We start from the raw sequence: 24,867 nt of genomic DNA on the forward strand, positions 1-24,867 counted from the left end.
ATAGAGAAGTATGTGATAAAGCGAACTATTTTATAATATAACATGTTAGGAGTAGAACTCATTTTACATGGATTATAGAAGAACGTTAATTATAGCATCTAATTGGTATGTGTATAGGTATTCACTGTATAATTTTTCAACTTTTTTGAATAAAAATGTTCGTATTAGAGTTGACCTTTGAGCCTCATGGGGGTGGGGGCACTGAACCTCCAAGCAGTAAAAAATACATGTGTACGATAGAGTTCCTCCATACCTGCTGTCCTCAGATTCAGCCACCGCAGATCGTGTATTTGTGTGGTATTTACTACCGAAAAACATCTGCATATAAAATGACCCAAACAGAATATGTTAGCCTTTCTTTTCAGAGTAAATTTTTAACATCATAGTGTTCTAAATTAGAGCACTTTATGATTTCAGATTAGCTTAGTATGTTTTGATGATATTTTAAAAAGGAAATTTCCCCACTCCAACCAAACCAATCATGATTAAACTAATCTTTTCTAAAAATCTGCTGAATGCTTGACTTTAAGACCTTGTCTTGTTTCCTTTGTTCTCTATATTTCTCTTGATTACCCTGGAAATCCTAGTAAATACATAATTTCCTTAATTCTAGTTCTGTTGAGAGTGAGTTAGAGGTATTAAGACTTGCATTTATTTTAGGCTTCCTTTCTTTAAAAAAAAATGTCTTGGTTTTTTGTTTTTGTTGATTTGTTTTTGAAAAACCAAATAAACAGTGATTTGATTTAGGCTTAATCCAAAATTAATAAGAGTATTGGGACTTCCTTGGTGATCCAGTGGCTAAGATTCCTTGCTCCCAATGCAGGGCCTGGGTTTGATCCCTGATCAGGGAACTAGGTCCCATGTGCTGCAGCTAAGACTCGGTGCAGCCAAATAAATAGCTTTTAAAAATTAATAAAGTATTATATTCTAAATATTTTCTGAATGTTACTTTTTCCCTACAACTCTAAAACTTACATATATGCCTGTGTACATATATCTATCTACAGATATGTGCGTGCGTGTGTGTGTGTGTGTGTATATATATATATATATATTTTTTTTTTTTTAACAGTATTTGAAAGCTGTGATAACTCCGGAGTGTCTTCTGATACTAGATTATCGTAATTTAAATCTGGAGCAGTGGCTTTTCCGGGAACTCCCTTCACAGTTGGCTGGAGAGGGTCAACTTGTCACATACCCTTTACCTTTTGAGTTTAGAGCTATAGAAGCACTCTTGCAGTATCGGGTAAGCCTGTGTTTGTCCAGCTTCTTGAATGTCTTCTGATTTTACAGTGCTGTGGAGGAGGAAGACCCTTTGGTTTTTTCTGTTTTTGGCTGTGCTGGGTCTTTGTTGCTGTGTGGGCTTTCCCCTAGTTGTAGCAAGCGGGGCCTTCTCTCTAGCTGTGGTGCACAGGCTTCTAATAGCGTGGCTTCTCTTGTTGCTCAGGGTTTCCCTGGTGGCTCAGATGGTAAAGAATCTGCCTGCAATGCAGGAGACTGGGGTTTGATACCTAGGTTGGGAAGATCCCCTGGAGAAGGAAATGGCTATCCACTCCAGTATTCTTTCCTAGGAAATCTTATGGATAGAAGCGTCTGGTGGGCTACAGTCCATGGGATTGCAGAGTCAGACATGACTTAGCCACTAAACAACAACTCTTGTTTCTGAGCACAGGCTCCAGAGTGCTAGGGCTTCAGCATCAGTAATTGTGACTCCTGGGCTCTAAGGACAGGCTCAGTAGCTCTGGTGCACAGGCTGACTTGCCTCACGGCATGTAGGATCTTCCCAGATCTGGGATCGAACCCATGTTTCCTGCACTGGCAGATGGATTCTTTACAACTGAGCCACCAGGGAAGCCCTGGTATTCTAATGGCACTTGCCGTAACCACACCCTCCCCCCAAATAGAAACATCTCAGGGTCTTATATGTGGAAAGTGCTTAATTCTTAAACTTTATGACTCAAATAGATCTAAAGTCTCTAGGTATAGTATACAGAGTCTCTTTAACAGTCATGTTATGACATTCAGTGAAACACATCTCAGGTTGTCTGTCCTGACATCCTGTTCAGGGATGCTAATTCAAAATACTTTATCTTAAATGTGATATAAATGAACATACCAAAAGGTTTTAGCTGTATGCCATTTTATTCTCTAACTAAATTGTATGTTGGGTAACTGCTTACACATGATAAAGTGAAGTGAAGTCACTCAGTCATGTCCAACTCTTTGTGACCCCATGGACTATAGCCCACCAGGCTCCTCCATGCATGGAATTCTCTAGGCAAGAATACTGGAGTGGGTTGCCTTTTCCTTCTCCAGGGGATCTTCCCGACCCAGGGATCGAACCTGGGTGTCCCACATTGCAGGCAGACACTTTACCGTCTGAGCAACCAGGGAAGCCCTACACATGATAAATATAATACAAATATTTCATCAGATCATTCTGATACTTACCAACCATTCTTTGATTTGTTGGTACAATCCTTTGTCTGAGGTAGCTAAATGATGCCTCTGTTTGAGACCTAGTTTGACCTAGGAATCGTGTACACTTCTCACAGCGCTTGTATTAAATTGATAATCACTGAGGGTCTGGGGATCCTGTCAAGCTGTGAACAAGGATGGTCAGTGCTTTCTGGGCTGTGACAAATCTTTTGTCATCTGTTCTTCCCCCATCAGTCAGGATAGTACTGTTCAGGACCTGGCTACAAGCAAGAGCCAGTGCCATCCTAACCAGATTGGAGAAGAGGAGGGGAGAGTAGAGGGGGCATGAGGTGGGTGGGGGGTTGGTGGGACCTGGCACCCTTCTCTTTGTCTGCCTTGCTCTGTTGAGGTAGTAGGAGATGGCTCCATTCCTTCCTGGGCTTAGTAAGGCAGCAGCACCGGCTAGTACCAGCCAATGAGATGGTGGCTAGTTGAAGCCCACTCACTGAGCAGGGAAATAATAGAAGGAAAGAAATGAAGGTACATGAACAGTGGTCAGTGCTGAAGCGACACAGACTGAGCCAGCTCTCAGGAGCTCATGCTGGGGTGGAGAGTGTATTGCAATTTACACTATTAATTTCACTACTTAATTCAGCTACTGTTACACTGCATACTAACAGTTATTGGAAGTATTTTAATATTTTAACAGATAGTATAGCTATATCATGGAGAAGGGCAACCCACTCCACTATTCTTGTTTGGAAAATCCCATGGACAGAGGGCTATGGTCCGTAGCGTTGCCAAGAGTCTGACACAACTGAAGCGACTTAGCATGCACATACACATATCTGTATCAATGAATACCTGCTGGTTAATCCTGCTGTGCCTATATTAACATGAATAATAAATATACATTTGACTCTTCAACTTTTCTTTTTAAAGTTTAAGATACGTTTTGTTTTTTTAAAGAGCATTTTTATTTTTTGCAAAATAACTTTGTTCATAGGAATTCTGAACTACATCCTATTCTGTTACAAAGAACGTGGGTATTGTTTACCAGACGTGAAGTTTGTTTTAACCAGGGAATGGCAGCTTTTCTTTTAATCAGTCTTCCATTCCTTTCATACTAAGTGTCTGTAGGGGGAGGACTCTTACAGGAATTAATTTCCTGTCACCCAGATGGGAGCCTGGCAACATTATGCATGAGTATCTTTTAACCTAGGAGATTAGTTTTTTAATCATCTGGGATAGGCATTCCAACAGTACCATGTTCTGAAATGTTACCAACCTTCCTAGCTATTTTCGATTTCTGTATTTAATCAGAGGATTCACTGACCCTGAGTATTCTAAAAAGATTGTTTTAATTCTTATGAAAGGTCATGTTGTTATCTAGATCAACACCCTTCAGGGGAAACTTAGCATTTTACAACCACTGATCCTTGAGACATTGGACGCTTTGGTGGATCCCAAACATTCTTCCATAGACAGAAGCAAACTGCACATCTTGCTACAAAATGGCAAAAGGTAAATATGGTTGATTTACCAAGTTGGGAATTAGACACAAATGTCTTAAACTTCTCTTTTAGTAGTCTTAGAGTGAAACGTTTAAGGTAAATTCAGATCCAAAATTAGTTAGTTATTAACTATCTTAAAAATACCAACTAGTCTTGCAAATGGTAATGACATTATTTACTTTGAAACTTACTCTCAATGCCTTCATTGCCATATCTGGTTTTCATTATTCTTAAAAATCTTTCATAACTTTAAAGTAGGAAAGTAGCCTAGGGTTACTTTAAACAGCTTTTTATAAAGAATTAGGGTTAGGGTTAGTAGCCTAGGTGGGAAGTTGAGCTAAAGGGGGCCCACAAACAAATGTTTATTGAAAAGCTATTTTCAATGAAATGCTCTATCAGTCTCCCTTATATGTGTGATCTCATCTCAACCTGTCATCAGTCCTGTTGACATGGTCCTCATTTTGAAGATAAGAAAATCGAGGTCTAAGTAACTTGTCTAAACTTTAATAGCTACTAAATGACAGATCTATATTCAAATCGTTTTTTTTTTCCCTCCAAAGTTCATGAAGTTTTTGTTAGTTGATCATAATGCATTCCAGAATTTAATATATTAATTTGTATTACAGATTGAATGATCAGTCCCTCAGGATTTGTACCCCCTAAAATACTTTCAAGAGTTAACAGTTAAAATTCCTGAGTCAGTTTTTTGTCGAAAAATATTAGGATGTTCTTATCAAATAAAAGTAAATGGCCTCTTCTTGTATTATCACTCCCATAATTAAGAATAAAAGTAAATTTCTGGCCCCAAAAGTTTACATCACAGTGATTGTATGTTTCTGAGATAAATAACATATGCTGAAAATTATATCATCATTTAATTTTATCATTTAATATATTAACAGTCTTGTCTTGGGAATTGATTCTCAAACTGCCTAGTAAATACCAAAAACTTTTTACAAGTCTGTGTTTATCATGAGTGTATAAGGGAGTCTGCTTGATAAGACATTAGAAAGGCACTACTCCTGTAGGAAAATTTTTTACAGGTTTATGTTATTGATCATTTCTATACAATTATTCTTACAGCCTGTCAGAGTTAGAAACAGATATTAAAATCTTCAAAGAGTCCATTTTAGAGATCTTGGATGAAGAAGAGCTGCTGGAAGAGCTCTGTCTGACAAAGTGGAGTGACCCACGAGTCTTGTAAGTGAACAGTGATGCCTTGTTAGTTTTTCCCTTAGAATCAGTTGTCTTCTTCAGATAACTTTTTATAAAGAAGAACATTTTTCTGGAATAGAGGATGGACTTTTCATCCCCAGTTGCATTATTTCCTTTTCCGTATTGCATCTAACTGAATTTAATGAGGACTTGTTAAGTGCTTGCTCTGTATACAACAGCTATAAAGATAAACACACCATTGCCTTTATCTTCAAATGCCTGACCAACAGAGTGACATACATGGCTAACTTTGCTGGAGAGGTCAGCAGGAGAGGTGGGGCAAAGGGTGGATGGAGTGCAGGGAGGCGAATGAGACACTGGCACAGATTCTGTAAGTCTGGTTAACATAAAAACACTCATCTTACAGACCTTTCATCTCTTAGGAACTTAAAAATCATGTATGCTGCTTCTGTATACACAAGTTTAAATGCTGCCTTTTCAAATGTTTTTGTTCTTTGTAACTATCATTATCAGAGATTAATACAGACACCTTTGTAATGTTCATAGTTTCTGTAGTGTGTACAGATTTTTTAATTGAGAAATTAGTTATCTACATCTTAATAAGGAAACAAAATGAAAAGGGCTTTGTAACCCTTGATATTCTAACAGATAGATATAGTAGCAGAAACTCGAACACTTGAACTCCTGTTTGCTTTCCTTCTTAAGCCAGTCTGTCTCTGATATGCTTTATAAGTGTCTTTTCCAGAGTGCTTCATTCATGCTTATCTTCTTTGGTAGGACTGGGGGTATAACTAAAGAGGGGGAAAAAACTAGTAACTTTTTTTTTAATGGAAGTATAATTGGTTTACAATTTTGTCCTAATTTGTGTTATACAACAGAGCGACTCAGTTACACACCTATGTATATTCCTTTTTAGGATTCTTTTCCGTTGTGGTTTATCCCAGGAGATCAGTTATAGTTCCCTGTTCGGTACAGTAGGACCTGGTTGTTAGCCATTCCATATGTAATCGTTTGCATCCACTACAGGCTCCCAGTCCATCCCTCTCTGTCGCCTCCTCCCCCTTGGTAATCACAAGTCTGTTCTTTACGTCTGTTTTGTAGATAGGTTCATTTACACCACATTTTAGATTCCACGTATAAATGATATCATGTATTTGTTTTTCTAACTTCACTTAGTATGATAATCCCTAGTTGTATCCATGTTGCTGCAAAAATGGCATTAGTTCATCCTTTTTATGGCTGAGTAGTATTCCGTTGTATGCATGTACCACATCTTTATTCATTCATCTGTCCACAGACATTTAGGTTGTTGCAGTGTCTCAGCTGTTGTAAATAGTGCTGCTACACTGTGAATATGCTACGTTGGAGTCCATATATCTTTTTGAATTATAGCTTTGTCCAGGTATATGCCCTGGACTAGGATTGCTGGATTATACAATAATTTTATTTTAGTTTTAGTTTTCTAAGGAATCTCCATACTGTTTTCCATAGTGGCCACACTAATTTACATTCCCACTAACAGAATAGGAGGATTCTCTTTCTCCACACTCTCTCCAGCTTTTGTTTTTTGTAGAGTTTTTGATAATAGCTATTCTGACTAGTGTGAAGTGGTACCTCATTGTAGTTTTGATTTGTATTTCTCTAATAATTAGTGATGTTGAGCATATTTTCATGTGCCTACTGGCCATTTCATGTCTTTGGAGAAATGTCTATTAAGGTCTTCGGCCCATTTTTCGATTGGGTTATGTGGTTTTGGGAATTGTATGAGCTATTTGTATATTTTGGAAATTAAGCCCTTGTCAGTTGCATCATCTGCAAATATTTTCTTCCAGTCTGTAGGTTGTCTTTTCGGGTTGTTTTTTTTTAGTTGTTCCTTTGCTGTGCAAAACTTCTAAGTTTGATTAGGTACCACTTGTTCTTTTTTATCAATATTTCTGTTGCCGTGGGAGACTGACCTAAGAAAATACTGGTACGATTTACGTCAGGTTATGTTTTGCCTTTGCTCTCTTACAGTTTAATGATATCATGTCTTAGGTTTGAAGTCTTTAAGCCGTTTTGAGTTTATTTTTGTGTAGGGTGTGAGGGTGTATTCTAACTTCATTGACTTACATGCAGCCTTCCAAATTTCCCAGCACTGCTTATTGAGGAGACTGTCTTTCCAGTTGTGTATTCTTGCCTCCTTTGTCAAAGATTAATTAACGATAGATGTGTGGGTTTGTTTCTGGGTTCTCTATTCTGTTCCATTATCCCTAGTCTTGTTTTTGTACCAGTTACCACATTGTTTTACTGTAGCTTCCTAATATTGTCTGAGGTCTGAGAGAGTTATGCCTCCTGTTTTGTTTCTGTTTCCTCAGGATTGCTTTGGCAGTTCTGGGCTTTTTATGGTTCCATATAAATTTTTGGATTATTTAATTCTGTGAAAATGTCATGGGTAATTAGATAGGGATCTCTATTAAATTTGTAGATAACTTTGGGTGGTATTGCCCTTTAAACAATATTCTTTCAATCCAAGAGCATGGGATATCTTTCCATTTCTTTGAATCCTCTTTAATTTTAACATTCCCTTTTCTGTATTTCATTGTTAGTGTAAAACGGATTTACAAATGTTAATCTTACATTCTGCTACTTTGCTGAATTCATTTATAGGTCTAGTAGATTTTTTCTGCAGTCCTTAAGGTTTTCTATGCATTTTCATGTCTTCTGCATATGATGACAATTTTATCTCTTCCTTTCCAGTTTGAATACGTTTTCTTGTCTGTCTGCCGTGGTTAGGACTTCCATTACTACACTGAATAGCAGTAGTAAGGGTGGGCCTCCTTGTTTTATTATTCCAGATATAGTGGGAAGACTTTCACCGTTTCACTATTGAATATTATATTGGCTTTGGGTTTGTCATAAGTGGCTTTTAGTATGTTTTTGTTACAAATGGATTGAATTTTGTCAGATGCTTTTTCTGTATCTGTTGAGATGATCATATGGTTTTTGACTTTTATTTACATGGTGTATTACATTGGGGATTCCCAAGTGGCACTAGTGGCAAAGAACCCACCTGCCAGTGCAGAAGATGTAAGAGACTCAAGTTCGATTCCTGGGTTGAGAAAAACCCCTCGAAGGGTATGACAGCCCACTCCAGTATTCTTGCCTTGTGAGTTCCCATGGACAGAGGAGCCTAGCAAGCTACAGTCCATGGGGTTGTAAAGAGTTGGACGTGACTGAGCACTCATTGATTGGTTTTGCATATGTTGAAGCATCCTTGAGAATTTGTGATAAATCCCTCTTGGTTTTGGTACATGATCTTTTTTGTATGTTGTTGGATTCAGTTTGCTAATATTTTGTGGAGAATTTTTGTATCTGTATTCATTGAAGGTATTTGCCCTGTGGTTTTCTGTTTTGGTGGTATTTGTTTAGTTTTGTTAGCAGGTGATTGATTGTGGTTTCATTGCAATCAACTCCAGTATTCTTGCCTGGAGAATTCCATGGACAGAGCATGGTGTCAGAGTCAGTTACGAGTGACTAACACACTTTCCTATTACTAGAATGTCTTTGGGAGTGATTCCCTCTCTCCAGTGTTAGAATAGTTTAAGAAGTTTTTTGTGTGTTTGGAATAATTCACCTTTAAAGCCACCTGGTCCTGTAGTTTTGTTTGTAGGGAGTTTTTGTTTGTTTTTTTAAATTACAGATTCTATTTCACTTCTAGTGATCAGTCTGTTCAGGTTATCTTGTCTCCTTGATTTAGTTTTGGTGGACTGTATCTTTCTAGAAAGTTGTCCATTTCTTCTAAGTTGTCGAATTTGTTGGCATATAATTGTTCATAGTATTCTCTGAAGGGTTTTTTGTATTTCTGCAGTATCAGTTGAAATTTCTCCTTTTTCACTTCCTAATTTATTTGGATTCTATCTTTTTTTCTTCTCGGTGAGACTGGCCAGAGGTTTGTCAATTTTGTTTATCCTTTCAAAGACCCAGTTCTTGATTTTACTGATTTTTTTATTTTATTTTATTTATTTTGGGCTGTGCTGGGTCTTCGTTGTTGCATGGACTTTCTCTGGTTCTGGCAAGTGGGGATTACTCTAGTAGCGGTTCACAGGCTTCGGAGCACGGGCTCCCAGGCGCTCGGGACTTCAGCAGTTGCCGCTCCTGGGCTCTAGAGCACAGTTGTGGCATGCGGGTTTAGTTGCTCTGCAGCATGTAGGATCTTCCCAAACCAAGGATCAAACCCATGCTGTGTCTCCTGCAGTGGGAGTCGGGTTCTTTACCTCTGAGCCATGAGGGAAGCCTGGTGTTGGGTTTTGTTTTTTTTTCTATTTTTTTTAATCTCAATTTATTTCCTTCCTGATCTTTATTATTTTCCTCCTACTGACTTGAGGTTTTGTTTTTTTGTTTTTTCTTATTCTTTTAGGTCATATGTTAGGTTGTTAATTTGAGATATTTTTTTCTTGTTTTTTGAGGTAGGTGTGTAATTTCCTTTTTGATTTCCTCATTTACCTGTTGGGTAGTAACATATGGATTTCTTTTCCTTTGGTTGATTTCTGGCTTCATGCTGTTGTGAGGAAAAAGGCTTGAAATAATTTCTTTACTCTTATGGTTGTTGAGGTTAGTTTTATGTCCTAGTATGTGGTCAGCCCTAGAGAATGCTCCATGTGCACTTGAAAAGAAGGTGTATTCTGGGTTTTTTGGAAATAAGGTCCTGAAAATACCAGTTAAGTCTTAACTGTCATATCATTTAGGATCTCTGTTGCCTTAGTGATTTTTCTGTCTAGAAAACCTGCCCATTGATGTGAATGGGGTGATAAAGTCTCCTGTTATATTCTCATCAGTTTCTTCTTTTTTAGCTGTTAGTATTTTATGTGTTTGGGGCAATATATGTTGACAAGTGTAAAATCCTCTTCTTGCATTGATCCTTTTACCATTATATATTTTCCTTCTTTTCCTTTATGGCTTTTGTTTTAACGTCTATATGTCTGATAAGATGATTGTAACTCCTGTTTTCTTGTCATTTCCATTTGCATGAAATGCATTTTTCCTTCCCTTCACTTTCAATCTGTGTGTGTCCTTTGCCCTAAGATGGCTGTCTTGTAGGCAGCATATCATAGGCTCTTATTTGTTTATCCAGTTTGCCATTGTTTGGATTTGAGTATTCAGTCCATTGACATTGAAGGTAGTTAGTGATGCTTATATATTTACTGCCAGTTTAAACCTTGTTTCCCAGTCTATTCTGTTTCCTTTTTGTTCCTTTGTCTTTTTCTGTTTCTTTTTGTGGTTTGATGATTTCCTTTTTTTTCTCTTACCCTTGTATTCTCTTTGGGTTTTTTTTTTTTAAACTATTATATGTTTTTGATTTGTGGTTGCCCCATTTTTCAGGTATGTTAACCCTTTCCTATATCTGCTTGCTTTAGGCTGATAGTCATATAGGCTCAAACACATTCTAAAAAATAAGAATCAACATTTTCGTACTCTCCTTCCCCACGTTTTATGATTTTGATGTCCTTTTTATATCACATCTTGTTTATCCTTTTACTGTTCCTTGTGTTTATCTTCCTTTTGTAAATAGGTTTTTCTCCTATTTGACCTCTGTACTGGTTCACTTAAGTGATTTACTTTCCAACTGTGAGGTCCTCTTTACTGTATCTTTCTTTTCTAATTAGAGAAGACCTTTCAATATTTCTTTAAAATAGGTTTCGTATTGCTGTATTCTTTACCTTTTGCTAATCTGAGAAATTCTTTATTTCCCCATCATTGATGATACTCTTGCTGGGTAGAGGACTTTGTGTTGCAGATTTTTCCCTTTTTAAACTTTGAACATAGTTTGCCACTCCCTTCTGGCTTGCATCATTTCTGTAGAGCAATCAACTGATAGCCTTTTGGCAGTTCCCTTGTAATTAACTCTGTTTTTCTCTTGCTGCCTTTAGAATCCTCTCTGACTTCTGCTGTTTTTATGATATGTCTTGGTGTGGATTTGTTTCTTGTTTGGGACCCTCTGCTTTCTGTATCTGGTCCTTCATTAGGTTTGGATAGTTTTCAGCTACAATTTCATCAAATACATATTTCATCCCCTTTTCTCTTCTTCTGGAATCACGTTTCTGTGTAGATTGGCACACTGTATTCTGTTATCCCATTGGTCTCTTACATTGCTTTTTTTTTCCCCCAGTCTGGCTTTCTGTCTACTGCTTTGGGTAATTTTCATGATGAAACCTGAGCCTCAGCACCCAGGCTCCACCTGTCCCATGAAGGAACATCTGAGGCTGGGGAGTGCCAGGCACCCATACCAACCAACTATGCAGGTCTTTCCACTTTGCCCTCCACAAACCTGTTGCTGTGCTCTCTTCCAAGGCTCCCCAGCTGCCTCTCCCCCATCCCAGCTGATCTCGCCACCAGTGAGGTGCCTTCCCCAGGGATGAAAACCTTTTCTTTTTCACCATTCCCTCCCAGGAGCAGTCCCATCCCAGTTCCCTTCTCTTTATCTTTTCCCCTTTTCTTTTGTCCTACCCAGTTATGTGAAGGTTTTCTTACCATTTTGGAAGTCTGAGATCTGCGGTGTTCAGTAGATGTTCCGTGAGAATTGTCCCAAGTGGATGTATTTTGATGTATTTGTGGGAGAATGTGAGAGCAACATACCACTCCTCTGCTGTCTTGAGCTGTTTTGACTGTATTTACATTTTTCAGAACCAGTTTTCTTCCTATATGGAAGTGATACTATACATTTACCTTGGAAAGGAAATGCTCATTATGCTCATTTTACTTTTTGGTTGTGTTTTACCTGATAGTGATTTAGACTTTGCACTCATTTGTCAGCATTCACACGTCTGGATTTTCCTGTAAATGGTAGTGTGTGTATTTGCATGAGAGTCCCTGGTTTCAGGGATGTGGAATACAGTAAAGCCTGTGTAGGGATAAACTTGTGTCCTTAACTTACCTGTGCCATGATTAGGATCAGTTAGCAAAGCCACTCAGACTGGTCTCAATCACAATAATAGAAAAAGCAGAGGCTAATTTTTTTTGTGATACCTGAATTACTATTGTTCACTCACCAAGTTGTGTCTGACTCTCTTCTGACCCCATGAACTGCAGCATGCCAGGCTTCCCTGTCCTTCACTATCTCCCTGAGTTTGCTCAAACCCATGTCCATTGAGTCAGTGATGCCATCCAACCCTCCCATCCTCTGTCACCCCTTCTCCTTTTGCCCTCAATCTTTTCCAGCATCAAGGTCTTTCCCAGTGAATCAGGTCTTCGCATCAGGTGGCCAGAGGATTGGAGCTTCAGCTTCAGCATCAGTCCTTCCAATGAATATTCAGGGTTGATTTCCTTTACAATTGGTTTGATCTCCTTGCAGTCTAAGGGACTCTCAAGAGTCTTCTCCAACACCACATTTCAAAAGCGTCAATTCTTCAGCACTCCGCCTTCTTTATGGTCCAACTCTCACATCCACACATGACTACTGGAGAAACTATAGCTTTGACTATTCAGAGTTTCGTCAGTAAAGCGATGTTTCTACTTTTTAATACATTGTCCAGGTTTGTCATAGCTTTTCCTCCAAGGAAACGTCTTTTAATTTCAGACTGCAGTCACCATCCACAGTGATTGTGGAGCCCAAGAAAAGAAAATCTGTCACTGTTTCCATTTTCTCCCCATCTATTTGCTTTGAAGTGATGGGACCAGATGCCATGATCTTTGTTTTTTGAACATTGAGTTGTAAGCCAACTTTTTCACTCTCCTGTTTCACTTTCATCAAGAGACTCTTTAGTTCCTCTTCACTCTCTGTGTTTAAAGTGGTATCATCTGCATATCTGTGGTTGTTGGTATTTCTCCCAGCAATCTTGATTCCTGCTTGTGATTCATCCAGCCCTGCATTTCACATGATGTACTCTGCCTAAAAGTTAAATAAGCAGATGACAGTATACAGCCTTGATGTACTCCTTTCGCAATTTGGAACCAGTCTGTTGTTCCATGTCCATTTCTAACTGTTGCTTCTTGAGCTGCATACAGATTTCTCAGGAGGCAGGTAAGGTGATCTGACATTCCCTTCTTTTTAGGAATTTTCCACAGTTTGTTGTGATTCACACAGTCAAAGGTTTTAGCGTAATCAGTGAAGCAGATGTAGATGTTTTTCTGGAATTCTCTTTTTCTGTGATCCAACGGATATTGGCAATTTGATCTCTGGTTCTTCACCTTTTCTAAATCTGTATGAAAGTTCTTGGTTCACATACTGTTGAAGGGTAGCTTGGAGGATTTTGAACATAATCTTGCTAGCATGTGAAATGAGTGCAGTTGTATAGTAATTTTAACATTCTTTGGCATTGAAATGAAAACTGACCTTTTCCAGTTCTGTGGCCACTGCTGAGTTTTCCAGATTTGCTGGCATATTGAGTGTAGCACTTTCACAGCATCGTCTTTTAGGATTTGAAAGAGTTCACTTAGAATTCCATCACCTCCAGTAGCTTTGTAGTAATGCTTTCTAAGGCCTACTTGACTTCACAGTCCAGCATGTCTGGCTCAGGTGAGTGACTGCACCATCGTGGTTATCTGGGTTGTAAGATCTTTTTTGTATAGTTCTTCTGTGTTTTGTTGCTATCTCTTCTTAATCTGTGCTTTATTGTGCCCATCTTTGCATGAAATGTTCCCTTGGTATCTCTAATTTTCTTGAAGAAATCACTAGTCTTTCCCATTCTTTTGTTTTCATGTTTCTTTGCATTGTTCACTTAAGAAGGCTTTCTATCTCTCCTTGATATTCTCTGGAACTCTGCATTCAGTTGGGTATATCTTTCCATTTTCTCCTTTTCCTTTTGCTTCTTTTCTCAGCTATTTGTAAGGCCTTCTCAGAAACCACTATGCCTTCTTGCATTTTTCTTGGGGATGGTTTTGGTCTCTAGGTCCTGTATAGATTCACAAACCTTTCTTTGTCCATAGTTCTTCAGGCACTCTGTCTACCAGATCTAATCCCTTGAATCTATTTGTCACTTCCACTGTATAATCGTAAGGGATTTGATTTAGGTCATACCTGAAAGGCCTAGCGGTTTTCCTACTTCAGTTTGAGCCTGAATTAGCTGATTATCTGAGCCACAGTCAATTCCAGGTGTTGTTTTTGTGGACTGTATAGTTTCTTCATCTTTAGCTACAAAGAATAAATCAGTCTGATTTCGCTATTGACCATCTGGTGATGTCCATGTGTTGAGTCGTCTCTTGTGTTGTTGGAGGAGGGTGTTTGCTATGACCAGTTCATTCTCTTGGCAAAGCTATTAGCCTTTGCCCAGCTTCATTTTGTAATCTAGGACCATCTGAATTAAATTTACCCTTTCCTGTCCATTTTAGTTCACTGATTGCTAAAATGTTGTTGTTCACTTTTGCCATCTCCTGTTTGGCCATATCCAATTTACCATGCTTCATGAACCTGACGTTCCAGGTTCCTATGCAATATTGTTTTTTATAGCTTCAGACCTTATTTACACCACCAGACACAACTGGGCATCATTTCTGCTTTGGTTCAGCCTCTTCATTCTTTCTGAAGCTAAGTCTCTGCTCTTCCCCAGTGGCATATTAGATACCTACTGCCTGGGGGGGGCTCATCTTTTAATGTCATATCTTTTTGCCTGTTTATACTGTTCATGGGATTCTCACTGCATGAATACTAAAGTGGTGTGCCGTTCCCTTCTCCAGTGGACCATGTTTTGTCAGGCCCTAACCTGGTGGGCTGCGGTCTACGGGATCACACAGAGTCGGACACAACTGAAGTGACTTAGTAGCAACTAGCAAGGACATGCCCTCCATCTGTTCCACATAGCCTGGCGCCCTGGTTGTCCCACTGCTGGTCCTCTTGAGTGTGTAAACCTTCACTGGCTGCTGGGTGTTGGTCAGCATACCACCTGGAAGTGAAGTGAAGTCACTCAGTCTTGTCTGACTCTTTGTGACCTCGTGGACTGTAGCCCACCAACCTCCTCATTTCATGGGATTCTCCAGGCAAGAATACTGGAGTGGGTTGTCATTTCCTTCTCCAGGGGATCTTCCCAACCCAGGGATCGAACCCAGGTCTCCCGCATTGCAGACAGACGCTTTAACCTCTGAGCCACCAGGGAAGCCCCTGGGGACCTGCGCAAAGGCCCTGCTGGAGATGCTGGGAAGGGGGTCCAGGGAAGCCTGGAGCTGCTCGATGTTGGAGGACACCCAGGAGCAGAGGGCTCCCTGGCCTCTCTGCTGCCACTGGCCACCCTGGGGCCAATCCTCCACCCAGGAGCCACAAGGAGCGGAGGATAACTGAATATTGTATACTAATTCAGGAAGCTTTGTGGTACTAAATGTATAACACATGTATTGGGGGCATGTTAGTTATGTGAACTCTTTTAATTAAAGTGAAAAGAGCAGCGCTGGGATTGACCATGCAGAGGAGATGGAGTTGCTGTTGGAAAACTACTACCGATTAGCTGAGGATCTTTCCAACGCAGCTCGGGAACTCAGGGCACTGATCGATGATTCACAGAGTATCATATTCATCAATCTGGACAGGTAAGACGGTGTTATAGAAAACTATCCATATTTTTTTAATAAAGTAATTATTGCACAGTAATAAAGTGTTTAAGGCTAGCTTTGTTTTTCCATTTTGGAAAGAATTATCCCATCATTATCATTTGTAACTACTACACGGGAGTGTCTTTTTAAGGTGTATGTTTAGCCCATGTGACCTTTAATAGTGAATTTGCGGTGCTCGGTTGGTGGGCCCTTCTGATCTAAGCGGTTGTTCTCCTCCCCAGCCACCGTAATGTGATGATGAGGCTGAACCTACAGTTGACCATGGGAACCTTCTCCCTTTCCCTCTTTGGGCTAATGGGAGTTGCTTTCGGAATGAATTTGGAATCTTCCCTTGAGGAGGTGAGAATGTATTATTTCAATAATCTAGGGATGGTTTTTAATGTTTTGAAGATCATTTCTTTTTCATGGATTTTATTTTGTTTTCATTGTTTACTTCACTCAGTCAGTTTTCAGCTGTGGCACTCGAAATCTTCATTTTTGTCATGCTGGATCTTCCGTTGTAGTGCAGGGAGTCTCTAGTTGTGACTTGGGGGCTCCAGAGCGCATCAGCTCAGTGACTGAGACACAGAGGCTTAGTTGCTCCAAGTCATGTGGGATCTTAGTTCCTGGACCAGGGATTGAACCCACGTCCCCTGCATTGCACAGTGGATTCTTTACCCCTGGACTACTTTAATGGATTTTAAAAAGAAAGTTCTAACCTATATAGTTGCTTATTGGAATAAAATGTGGACTGTAAATCGTTTGAAATTCAAACAATATTGTTAGACCCTGTAATGTAGAATGGCCTAGGTTTGAACAGACCAGAGCCTGGGCTAGGATTCAGGAAACTGTCACATAGGGCAGGTTGGGACTACCATATGTTTCCTATAACAGATAAGTACACATGGGAGAGATCTGACAACAGTATTACACTGTGAGGCAGGGTTAATGAGGGTTTTTTGTTTTTTTTTCTTTAACTTACATGTCAGGCAATGTGCCATGCAGTTGCATGCTTTGATTCAGTCATCAAAAGTTTGAAAGTGAATGTATTTTCCCTGGTTTTTTTATAGGTAGAAAAACAGGCTCAGAAAATATAATTTGCCCAAGAGCACAGAGCTAGGAAACAACAAAACTAGGATTTAGACTCCAAGACTTGCATCTTTCACTTTGCTCCATATTTAACACTGACTGGCAGAGTTTTCATGTCCTTGTAGCCTTGTACTTTGAGAAGATGTCCTATTGTGAGATTTCTTTTTTTTTTTAATTGATTTTTTTAATTGAAGGATAATTGCTTTACAGAATTTTGTTGTTTTCTGTCAAACCTCAACATGAATCAGCCATGAGTATACATATATTCCCTCCCTTTTGAACCTCCCTCCCCATCCCACCCCTCTAGTTTGATACAGGATCACTGTTTGAGTTTCCTGAGAGATACAGCTAATTCCCATTGGCTATCTATTTTACATATGGTAATGTAAGTGTCCATGTCACTCTCTCCATACATCTCACCCTCTCCTCCCCTCTCCCCATGTCCATCAGTCTATTCTTTATGTCTGTTTCTCTGTTGTTTCCCTGTAAATAAATTCTTCAGTAATATTTGTCTGGATTCCATACATATGCTTTAGAATACGGTATTTATCTTTCTGACATACTTCACTCCATATAGTAAGTTCTGGATTCACCCACCTCATCAGAACTGACTCAAATGCATTCCTTTTTATGGCTGAGTAATATTCCATTGTGTATATGTACTATAGCTTCTTTAACCATTTATCTGTCAATGGACATCTAGGTTTCTTTCATGTTCTAGCTATTGTAAGTAGTGCTGCAGTGAACATTGGGGTACATGTGTCTTGTTCAATTTTGGTTTCTTCAGGGTATATGCCTAGGAGTGGGATTACTGGGTCATATGGTGGTTTTATTCCTAGATTTTTAAGGAATCTCCATACCGTCTTCCATAGTGGCTGTATCAGTTTACATTCCCCCCCAACAGTGCAAGAGCGTTCCCTTTTCTCCACACCTTCTCCAGCATTTATTGTTTGTAGACTTTTTGATGATGGCCATTCTGACCAGTGTGAGGTGATATCTCATTGTAGTTTTGATTTGCATTTCTCTAACAATGAGCGATGTTGAGCATCTTTTCATGTGTTAGCCATCTGTATGTCATCTGGAGAAATGTCTGTTTAGGTCTTTTTCCCACTTTTTTATTGGTTTGTTTTTCTGATACTGAGTTGTATGAGCTGCTTGTTTATTTTGGAAATTAATCCTTTGTCAGTTGTTTCATTTGCTATTATTTTCTCCCATTCTGAGGGTTGTCTTTTCACCTTGCTTATAGCTAGCTTCCTTTGCTGTGCAAAAGCTTTTAAGTTTTATCAGGTCCCACTTGTTTACTTTTGTTTTTATTTCCGTTACTCTAGGAGGTGGGTCACAGAGGATCTTGCTTTGATTTATGTCATAGAATGTTCTGCCTATGTTTTCCTCTAAGAGTTTTATAGTTTCTGGTCTTACATTTAGGTCTTTACTCCATTTTGAGTTTATCTTTGTGTATGGTGTTAAGAAGTGTTCTGATTTCATTCTTTTCCATGTAGCTGTCCAGGCTGTCTTTGCCCCATTGTATATTCTTGCCTCCTCTGTCAGAAATAAGGTACCCATCGGTGCATGGGTTTATTTCTGGGCTTTCATTGGTCTATATTTCTGTTTTAGAAAAATATGGAATGCTTCATGAAGTTGCATGTTATCCTTGCACAGGGGCCATGCTAATCTTCTCTATTGTTCCAATTTTAGTATATGTGGTGCTAACATGAGCACCTACGGTGAAATTTCTTTAGAAATGAATTTGCATTTGCGTTCAGCAGGCACACTCTGGTGCTGAATTCTGTGTCCTGATTAACAGGTGTGTTCTCTATGTCTCTTTTAAAGCGGTCCCTTTTAAAAAGTGGTCTTTAAAAGAAGCAGTTCTAATGGTCACTCTTCTGTGTAAAACTGTTCGGGTGTGGCAGGCGTGGTATTGATTGTCCTTAAGATAGAAACTCCCTGGCCTGTAAGGCTTTCCTGGCCTGCTGTGCCCACATCCCCATCTTGTCTGCAGCCATCTTGTCCTCACTGTCCGTTGATTCATCAGTATTTTCACACTGCTTCCACACATCTCTTCTTACCTCCCACCTTTTTTTGCCTGGTCTGGTCTGTAGTTGCTAAGTCATGTTCGACTTTTTTGCAACCCCATGGATTGTAGCCTACCAGGCTCTTCTGTCCATGGAATTTTGCAGACAAGAATACTGGTGTGGATTGCCATTTCCTTCTCCAGGGGATCTTCCTGACCCAGGGATTGAACTTGCATCTTCCACGTTGGCAGGAGGATTCTTTACCACTGAGCCACCAGGGAATCCCCCTTTTTTTTTTTTTTTGCCTAGTTAATGTCTCTTTCTCTCCCAGATTTCAACTGTTGTGTTATTTCCAAGAAGACTCTTCACTGACTGCACCCCAACCCACCTGAGTAAAATTACTCTTCTAGTTATTTATGCCAAAATAATCCTACACTTCCCTTTGCGATGATCCTCAGACTTGGAATTGCTTGTCTGCAAAAGATCATAGGTGGCTCAACTGGTAAACAATCTGCCTGCAGTGCACGAGACCTGGGTTTGATCCCTGGGTTGGGAAGATCCCCTGGAGAAGGGAATGGCTACCAGCTTCAGTATTCTGGCCTGGAGAATTCCATGGACTCTACTGAACAACTTTCACTCACACACACCTGAAAAAGATCATAAGCTCCCTGCAGCAGTGTTCGTCACCTCCTTATAAGATGTGAAAGGAAAGTAAATGCAGTACATTGATTCATTCATCTTACAGATACGATGTTTGGTGCCTGTTACACACTAAACACTGCTTTTAGCTGTGGGGGTATAGCAGTGAATCCCTGCCCTTATGGAGTCTGTTTCAGTGGGGGAGAGAGAAGAAACAGATCCGTGGTAGGTTAGGTGATGAGTACCATAAAGAAAATTTTCTAAAGGAAATCAGTCCTGAATATTCATTGGAAGGACTGATGCTTTGGCCAATACTTTGGCCATCTGATGCAAAGAACTGACTCTTTGGAAAAGACCCTGATGCTAGAAAAGAGTGAAGGCAGGAGGAGAAGGGGACAACAGGATGAGATGGTTGGATGACATCACCGACTCAGTGGACATGAGTTTGAGCAACCTCCAGGAGTTGGTGATGGACAGGGAGGCCTGGCGTGCTACAGTCCATGCGGTCGCAAAAAGTCAAACATGACTGAGTGACTGAACTGAAGCATAAAGAAAATTAAAGCTAGGTAGAGGGAGAGAGGCTGTTAGCAGGAGGAGAGACAGAGGGCATTGTAGAGATAGCGTGGTTTTGAAGGTGACCCTAGAGCAGAGCCTGAATGAAAGGAGAACGTGGAATGACCTGGGAGAAAGGGTGACCTAAGCAGAGGGAACCACACATGTGAAGACTGAGGCAAGGGTGCACCGAGCTTGTTGAAGGAGCAGCAGGAAGGCCAGAGTGGTCAGAGGAGGGGTGTCAATTGGAAGGAAAATGGTAGTGAGAGGTCAGAAGGACAGAAGAGGGAGAGCATGTTGATTTGGAGCTTGGTAAGGGTTCAGGCTTATTCTAAGCGTGATGGGAATCTCTTAGAGGCTTTTAGTCCCAAATCTAATAAAAAGTCCGTAGTTACCAAACTATCTTGTGCGACATAAACCAGCCCTGGACATCCTCAGAAGGTCCTTCCGAAGACCTTTGCCAGTTTCCCAGCTCGTGACTGTGTAACTCTGTACAAGTTCCTGTCCTTCTCCCAAGTCATTTCGTTTATGTACACGCTCTTTCTGCAAGCTAACTCCATCTTATACTCACTCTAATATTTGTTTCTAAATGCCTGTTGTTGTTGTTGTTAACTTTTTAAAAGAATTTTTAGAAATTCCTTTCTGTTTCTTTTTTAAGATAATATCAAACTATTTCAAGCATAGTAAAAGAATTCCCATACAGCCTTTACGCAGATTCTTCAAACAGCAACATTTTATCGTATTTATCATTCTGTCAGTATATATATACTTTTTCCTAAATCATTTGAGAATAAACAACAAATATGAAACTCCCGATGTCTAGATGTCTATATTTTCTAAAAACACTGACATTCTCTTACATAACCACAGCTCACTTGTGAAAATCAGAAAAAATCGTTGAAACAACACTGTTTTTCTGATCTGTGGACCCTGGTCAGGTTTCACCACTTAGCACAGTAGAGCCCTTTACCTCATAGAAAATCTTAAATCGTGTGTTGCGTGTATTAACAGTTATTGTGTCTCCTTAGGTTCCTTTAATCTAGGCCAGTTTTTCAAACTTTGTCTTCATGGCCTTGATGCTTACAAAGAACGTAGGTCAGTTGTTTGGCTCTTGGTTACTGTTCATTACTAGATTCTGATTGTGACACATTTTTGTCAGTGTTCTTCACATTGAATCCCATCAGGAGACCCTTGATGTCAGTTTTTCTCATTACTGGTGATACTAACTCTGATCATTTGGTTAAGGTGGTGTCTGCTAATTTTCTGTCCTGTGAAGTTACTTTCTCTGGAATTAAGTATCTTCTAAGAACCCTGCCATTCATCAAATTTGCACCCTCTAGTTTGTTTTTTTTTTTTTAATTAAATATAGTTGATTGTGTTAATTTCTGCTCTACAGCAAAGTGATTCAGTTATCCATATAATACATTTTTTAATATTCTTTTCCATTGTGGTTTGTAATAAGATATTGAATGCAGTTTTCTGTGCTGTACAGTAGAACCTTGTTATCCATTCTGTATATAATAGTTTAAATCTGCTAACCTGAAACTGCCACTCCCTCTCTCCCCCAAATCCCCTGGCAACCGCAAGCCTGTTCTCTGTGTTTTGTAGACAGGCTCATTTGTGTCGTAGTTCAGATTCCACATGTCAGTGACATCATGTCTTTTTCTTTCTGACTTCGTGTGGTAATCTCTCGGTCCATCTGTGTTGCTGCAGATGGTGTTATTTCACTCTTGTTGTGGCTGAGTAGTACTCCACTGTATGTAGGCGCCACGTCTTTGTCCAGTCACGGGTCTGTGGACACTCGGCTTGTTTTCGTGTCTTGTGGCTGTCATGAGTAGCGCTGCAGTGAACACTGGGGTGCATGTGTCTTTCTGAATTATGGTTTTCTCTGGATATATGCCACGGAGTGGGATTTCTGCATCATATGGCAGTTCTGCTTTTAGTTTTTTAAGGAACTGCCCTGCTGATTTCCATAGAGGCTGCACCAGCTTACACTCCTCCAGCAGTGTAGGAGGGTTCCCTTTTCTCCTCACCCTTTCCAGCATATGCTAATTGTACAGTTTTTAATGTGGCCATTCTGACCAGTGCAGGATGGCACCTAGTTGTAGCTTTGTGCATCTCTTTAATATTTGCACCCTCTAGTTTTAGTATCTGCTGTTGATCCAAAAACTGCTTCATGCCTGAATCAGATACTACAGGGATGATTACCACATGGTCATTGCTAATCCCATCATTCTTCCTGCTTTTGTTCTTTGTCAGAGCCTTCCTTCTCTCCCAATTATTTATTCATTTGTGTCAGTATGGACTCATGGAATCTTATTTAATCAGTGAGTTACAGTCTGTCACACTGCCCTCATTATTTATCTTGATATGCAAATTGTTGCTTTCATACCATCTTCTAAGTACTTTTGACATGTCCCCATCAGTTTAGGGCTTTTTTAGTAGCCTTTGGCATACTAGGATGCTGTAGGTGTCTTATTTCTAAGGAGTAGATAGGCTAGACGGTAGAGATGAAGAGCTCAAAACATAGGTACTTAAGCGTGCCATAATACTATAGGGAATACCCAAAGCAATGGGGTGGGGGGACACTGAAAATCCAACTTTCAGACACATTCCCCTCCCTTAATTTCCTAGAGGTCTCACACTCTGCTCTGTGTATGTTTTAATGACACATGGAATTTTTAAATTACTTACCTCTCAAGTTCATCATATTTTAGCCATCCCAGACTTCATTTATAGGGCATTACAGAACCAGTCTACAGGAAAGAACAGTAATCTGGGTATGTTAAATCTTATTGGAACATAATTTTTACTTAATAAATTAGGGTCTTTTTTAGAATAACTGGAAATGTATTCATCCAGGCAGTTAACTGACATTAGCACTTGTCTTCTTGATAAATGATGTCTAACATCTAACTTCATGTTAAAAGGAAGCAGATTTCTGCATCATATATGGCTTGAATTTCCATCAGTGGTTATTGGTCGTTTATGCAATGGCTGTCTTGGAGGAAACTGGGCTCCCAGTCATTGAAGACCAAGCCATTGTTGATAATAAATAATGGCATTTCTATAGCTGAGGCTCCTAACATGTGGGAGATTAAATTCTGTGATTCTGTATATTCACACATGAACTTGAAAGCACAGCACTGCAAAAGATACAATTTTCAAAATGACATGGGAATTCCTTGGCAGTCCAATGGTTAGGACTCTGAGCTTCCACTGCCCAGGACCCGGTTCAAGATCTGGGCAGAGAAACTAAGATCCTACAGGCCATGTTGCATGGCCACAAAGAAAGAAAATGAGAGGGAAAATGTTTACTATAACTTTGAGGTTTCCAAACTTTCTTGGTTCATGATGCTTTTAGTGTTTGGGGCTTCCCTTGGTGGCTCAGTGGTAAAAAAATCCGCCTGCCAATGTAGGAGACGCAGGTTTGATCCGTGGGTTGGAAGATCCCCTGGAGAAGGAAATGGCAACCCACTCCGGTATTGTTGCTTGGGAAATCCTATGGACAGAGGAGCCTGGTGGGCTACAGTCCATGGGGTTGCAAGAAAGTTGGACGTGACTGAACAGCAACAACTATTGTTTCACAGCATCCAAGACCAAAAGTTTCGTTTATTATATTAGAGTTTCTGTCGTGTTACCTAAGAGTTTCTGTTACGAAAAAGTTTAAGAGTAGCAGTTGTCATCGTGTTGCACAGATGACACTTGTGTTTTCCTTGAAAATTTAAAATACTCTGAGGTGCTGTAAGGCCAGGATACCTCACAGTTCAGCAAGGGTGGCCATAAGCAGAATGTCCTATATATTAAAATCTGTGTGAATGTAAACAAAGACTGGAAGGAAACACAGAGTAAAAGCAGTTATATTGGTTCATTGATGATCATAAAATACTCTTAAATCATGTTTTCCTTCCAGTTTATGTTTTGACTCGGTCTCTGAATGCTGTTAGGGCACTTGTTCTTAGTTCCTATTGGAAAGAGCAGCACAGAGTTTGAAAATTCCTTTTATTTTTTTTTTTATTTTTTTAGTTTTTAATTTTAAAATCTTTAATTCTTACATGTGTTCCCAAACACGAACCCCCCTCCCACCTCCCTCCCCATAACATCTCTGTGGGTCATCCCCATGCACCAGCCCCAAGCATGCGGTATCCTGCGTCAGACATAGACTGGCGATTCAATTCTTACATGATAGTATACATGTTAGAATGCCATTCTCCCAAATCATCCCACCCTCTCCCTCTCCCTCTGAGTCCAAAAGTCCGTTATACACATCTGTGTCTTTTTTCCTGTCTTGCATACAGGGTCGTCATTGCCATCTTTCTAAATTCCATATATATGTGTTAGTATACTGTATTGGTGTTTTTCTTTCTGGCTTACTTCACTCTGTATAATCGGCTTGAAAATTCCTTTTAAACTCTTGCGCAATAACAAGTTTGGGAAATTTTATCACGAAGGAACCTAGCCTTTGTGGTTGAAATTGACTGTATTCTCTTCTAGGACCATAGAGTGTTCTGGCTGATCACAGGAATTATGTTTATGGGAAGCGGCCTCATCTGGAGGCGCTTGCTGTCATTCCTCGGACGACAGCTGGAAGCACCCCTACCTCCTCTGGTATGAAGGGTCAGACTCAGTGCAGTACCGCAGAGGGGCTGCAGTCCCCAGCCTGAAGTCCTGCGGCCTGGGCTTAAGTTGTCACAGGCTTTGAGACACTGAGCAGGTTTTTTAATTTCTTTAAGCCTCGCCCAGCTTTCCCACTTAAGTCAGTGCCACCTGCTTCAGGTAGTTAAAAGGAGAATTAGATGTTATGTGGAAAGCAGTGGCAGAGTAAGTAAGAAGTTTATTTTGGTGGAATGCTGTGACAGGCATTATACATTTAGACAGCTGTTAGTAATTTTGGTGCAGGTTTTGTCATAACCAAAGTTAAAATGTAGACACTTACCAAGTGTTAGGAAAAGATACAGTTTATCTCTTTTTCA

The 24,867-nt window shown here is 39.8% G+C and overlaps 2 protein-coding genes and 1 non-coding gene across 3 annotated transcripts in view; 1 reads left to right on the forward strand and 2 right to left on the reverse strand.

Moving 5' to 3' along the window:
* The window catches only part of TDP2 (tyrosyl-DNA phosphodiesterase 2), a 276,571-nt gene that overhangs the window by 71,816 nt on the left and 179,888 nt on the right, over nucleotides 1-24,867 (reverse strand). The gene's annotated exons all lie outside the window — the stretch shown is intronic.
* The window catches only part of MRS2 (magnesium transporter MRS2), a 35,967-nt gene that overhangs the window by 9,387 nt on the left and 1,713 nt on the right, over nucleotides 1-24,867 (forward strand). The window contains exons 5-10 of the mRNA XM_052649236.1: nucleotides 1,073-1,246; nucleotides 3,812-3,942; nucleotides 5,016-5,132; nucleotides 15,447-15,599; nucleotides 15,845-15,962; nucleotides 24,389-24,502. Of these exons, the coding sequence (XP_052505196.1) occupies nucleotides 1,073-1,246; nucleotides 3,812-3,942; nucleotides 5,016-5,132; nucleotides 15,447-15,599; nucleotides 15,845-15,962; nucleotides 24,389-24,502 (807 nt within the window). The remainder of the gene's footprint in view (nucleotides 1-1,072; nucleotides 1,247-3,811; nucleotides 3,943-5,015; nucleotides 5,133-15,446; nucleotides 15,600-15,844; nucleotides 15,963-24,388; nucleotides 24,503-24,867) is intronic.
* Nucleotides 18,306-18,410, reverse strand: LOC128057011 (U6 spliceosomal RNA). Its single transcript, XR_008200209.1, has one exon. It is a non-coding gene; the product is annotated as a U6 spliceosomal RNA (small nuclear RNA).

The sequence above is a fragment of the Budorcas taxicolor genome, chromosome 11 (assembly GCF_023091745.1).
Source record: "Budorcas taxicolor isolate Tak-1 chromosome 11, Takin1.1, whole genome shotgun sequence".
In the NCBI taxonomy this organism is placed as follows: domain Eukaryota; kingdom Metazoa; phylum Chordata; class Mammalia; order Artiodactyla; family Bovidae; genus Budorcas; species Budorcas taxicolor.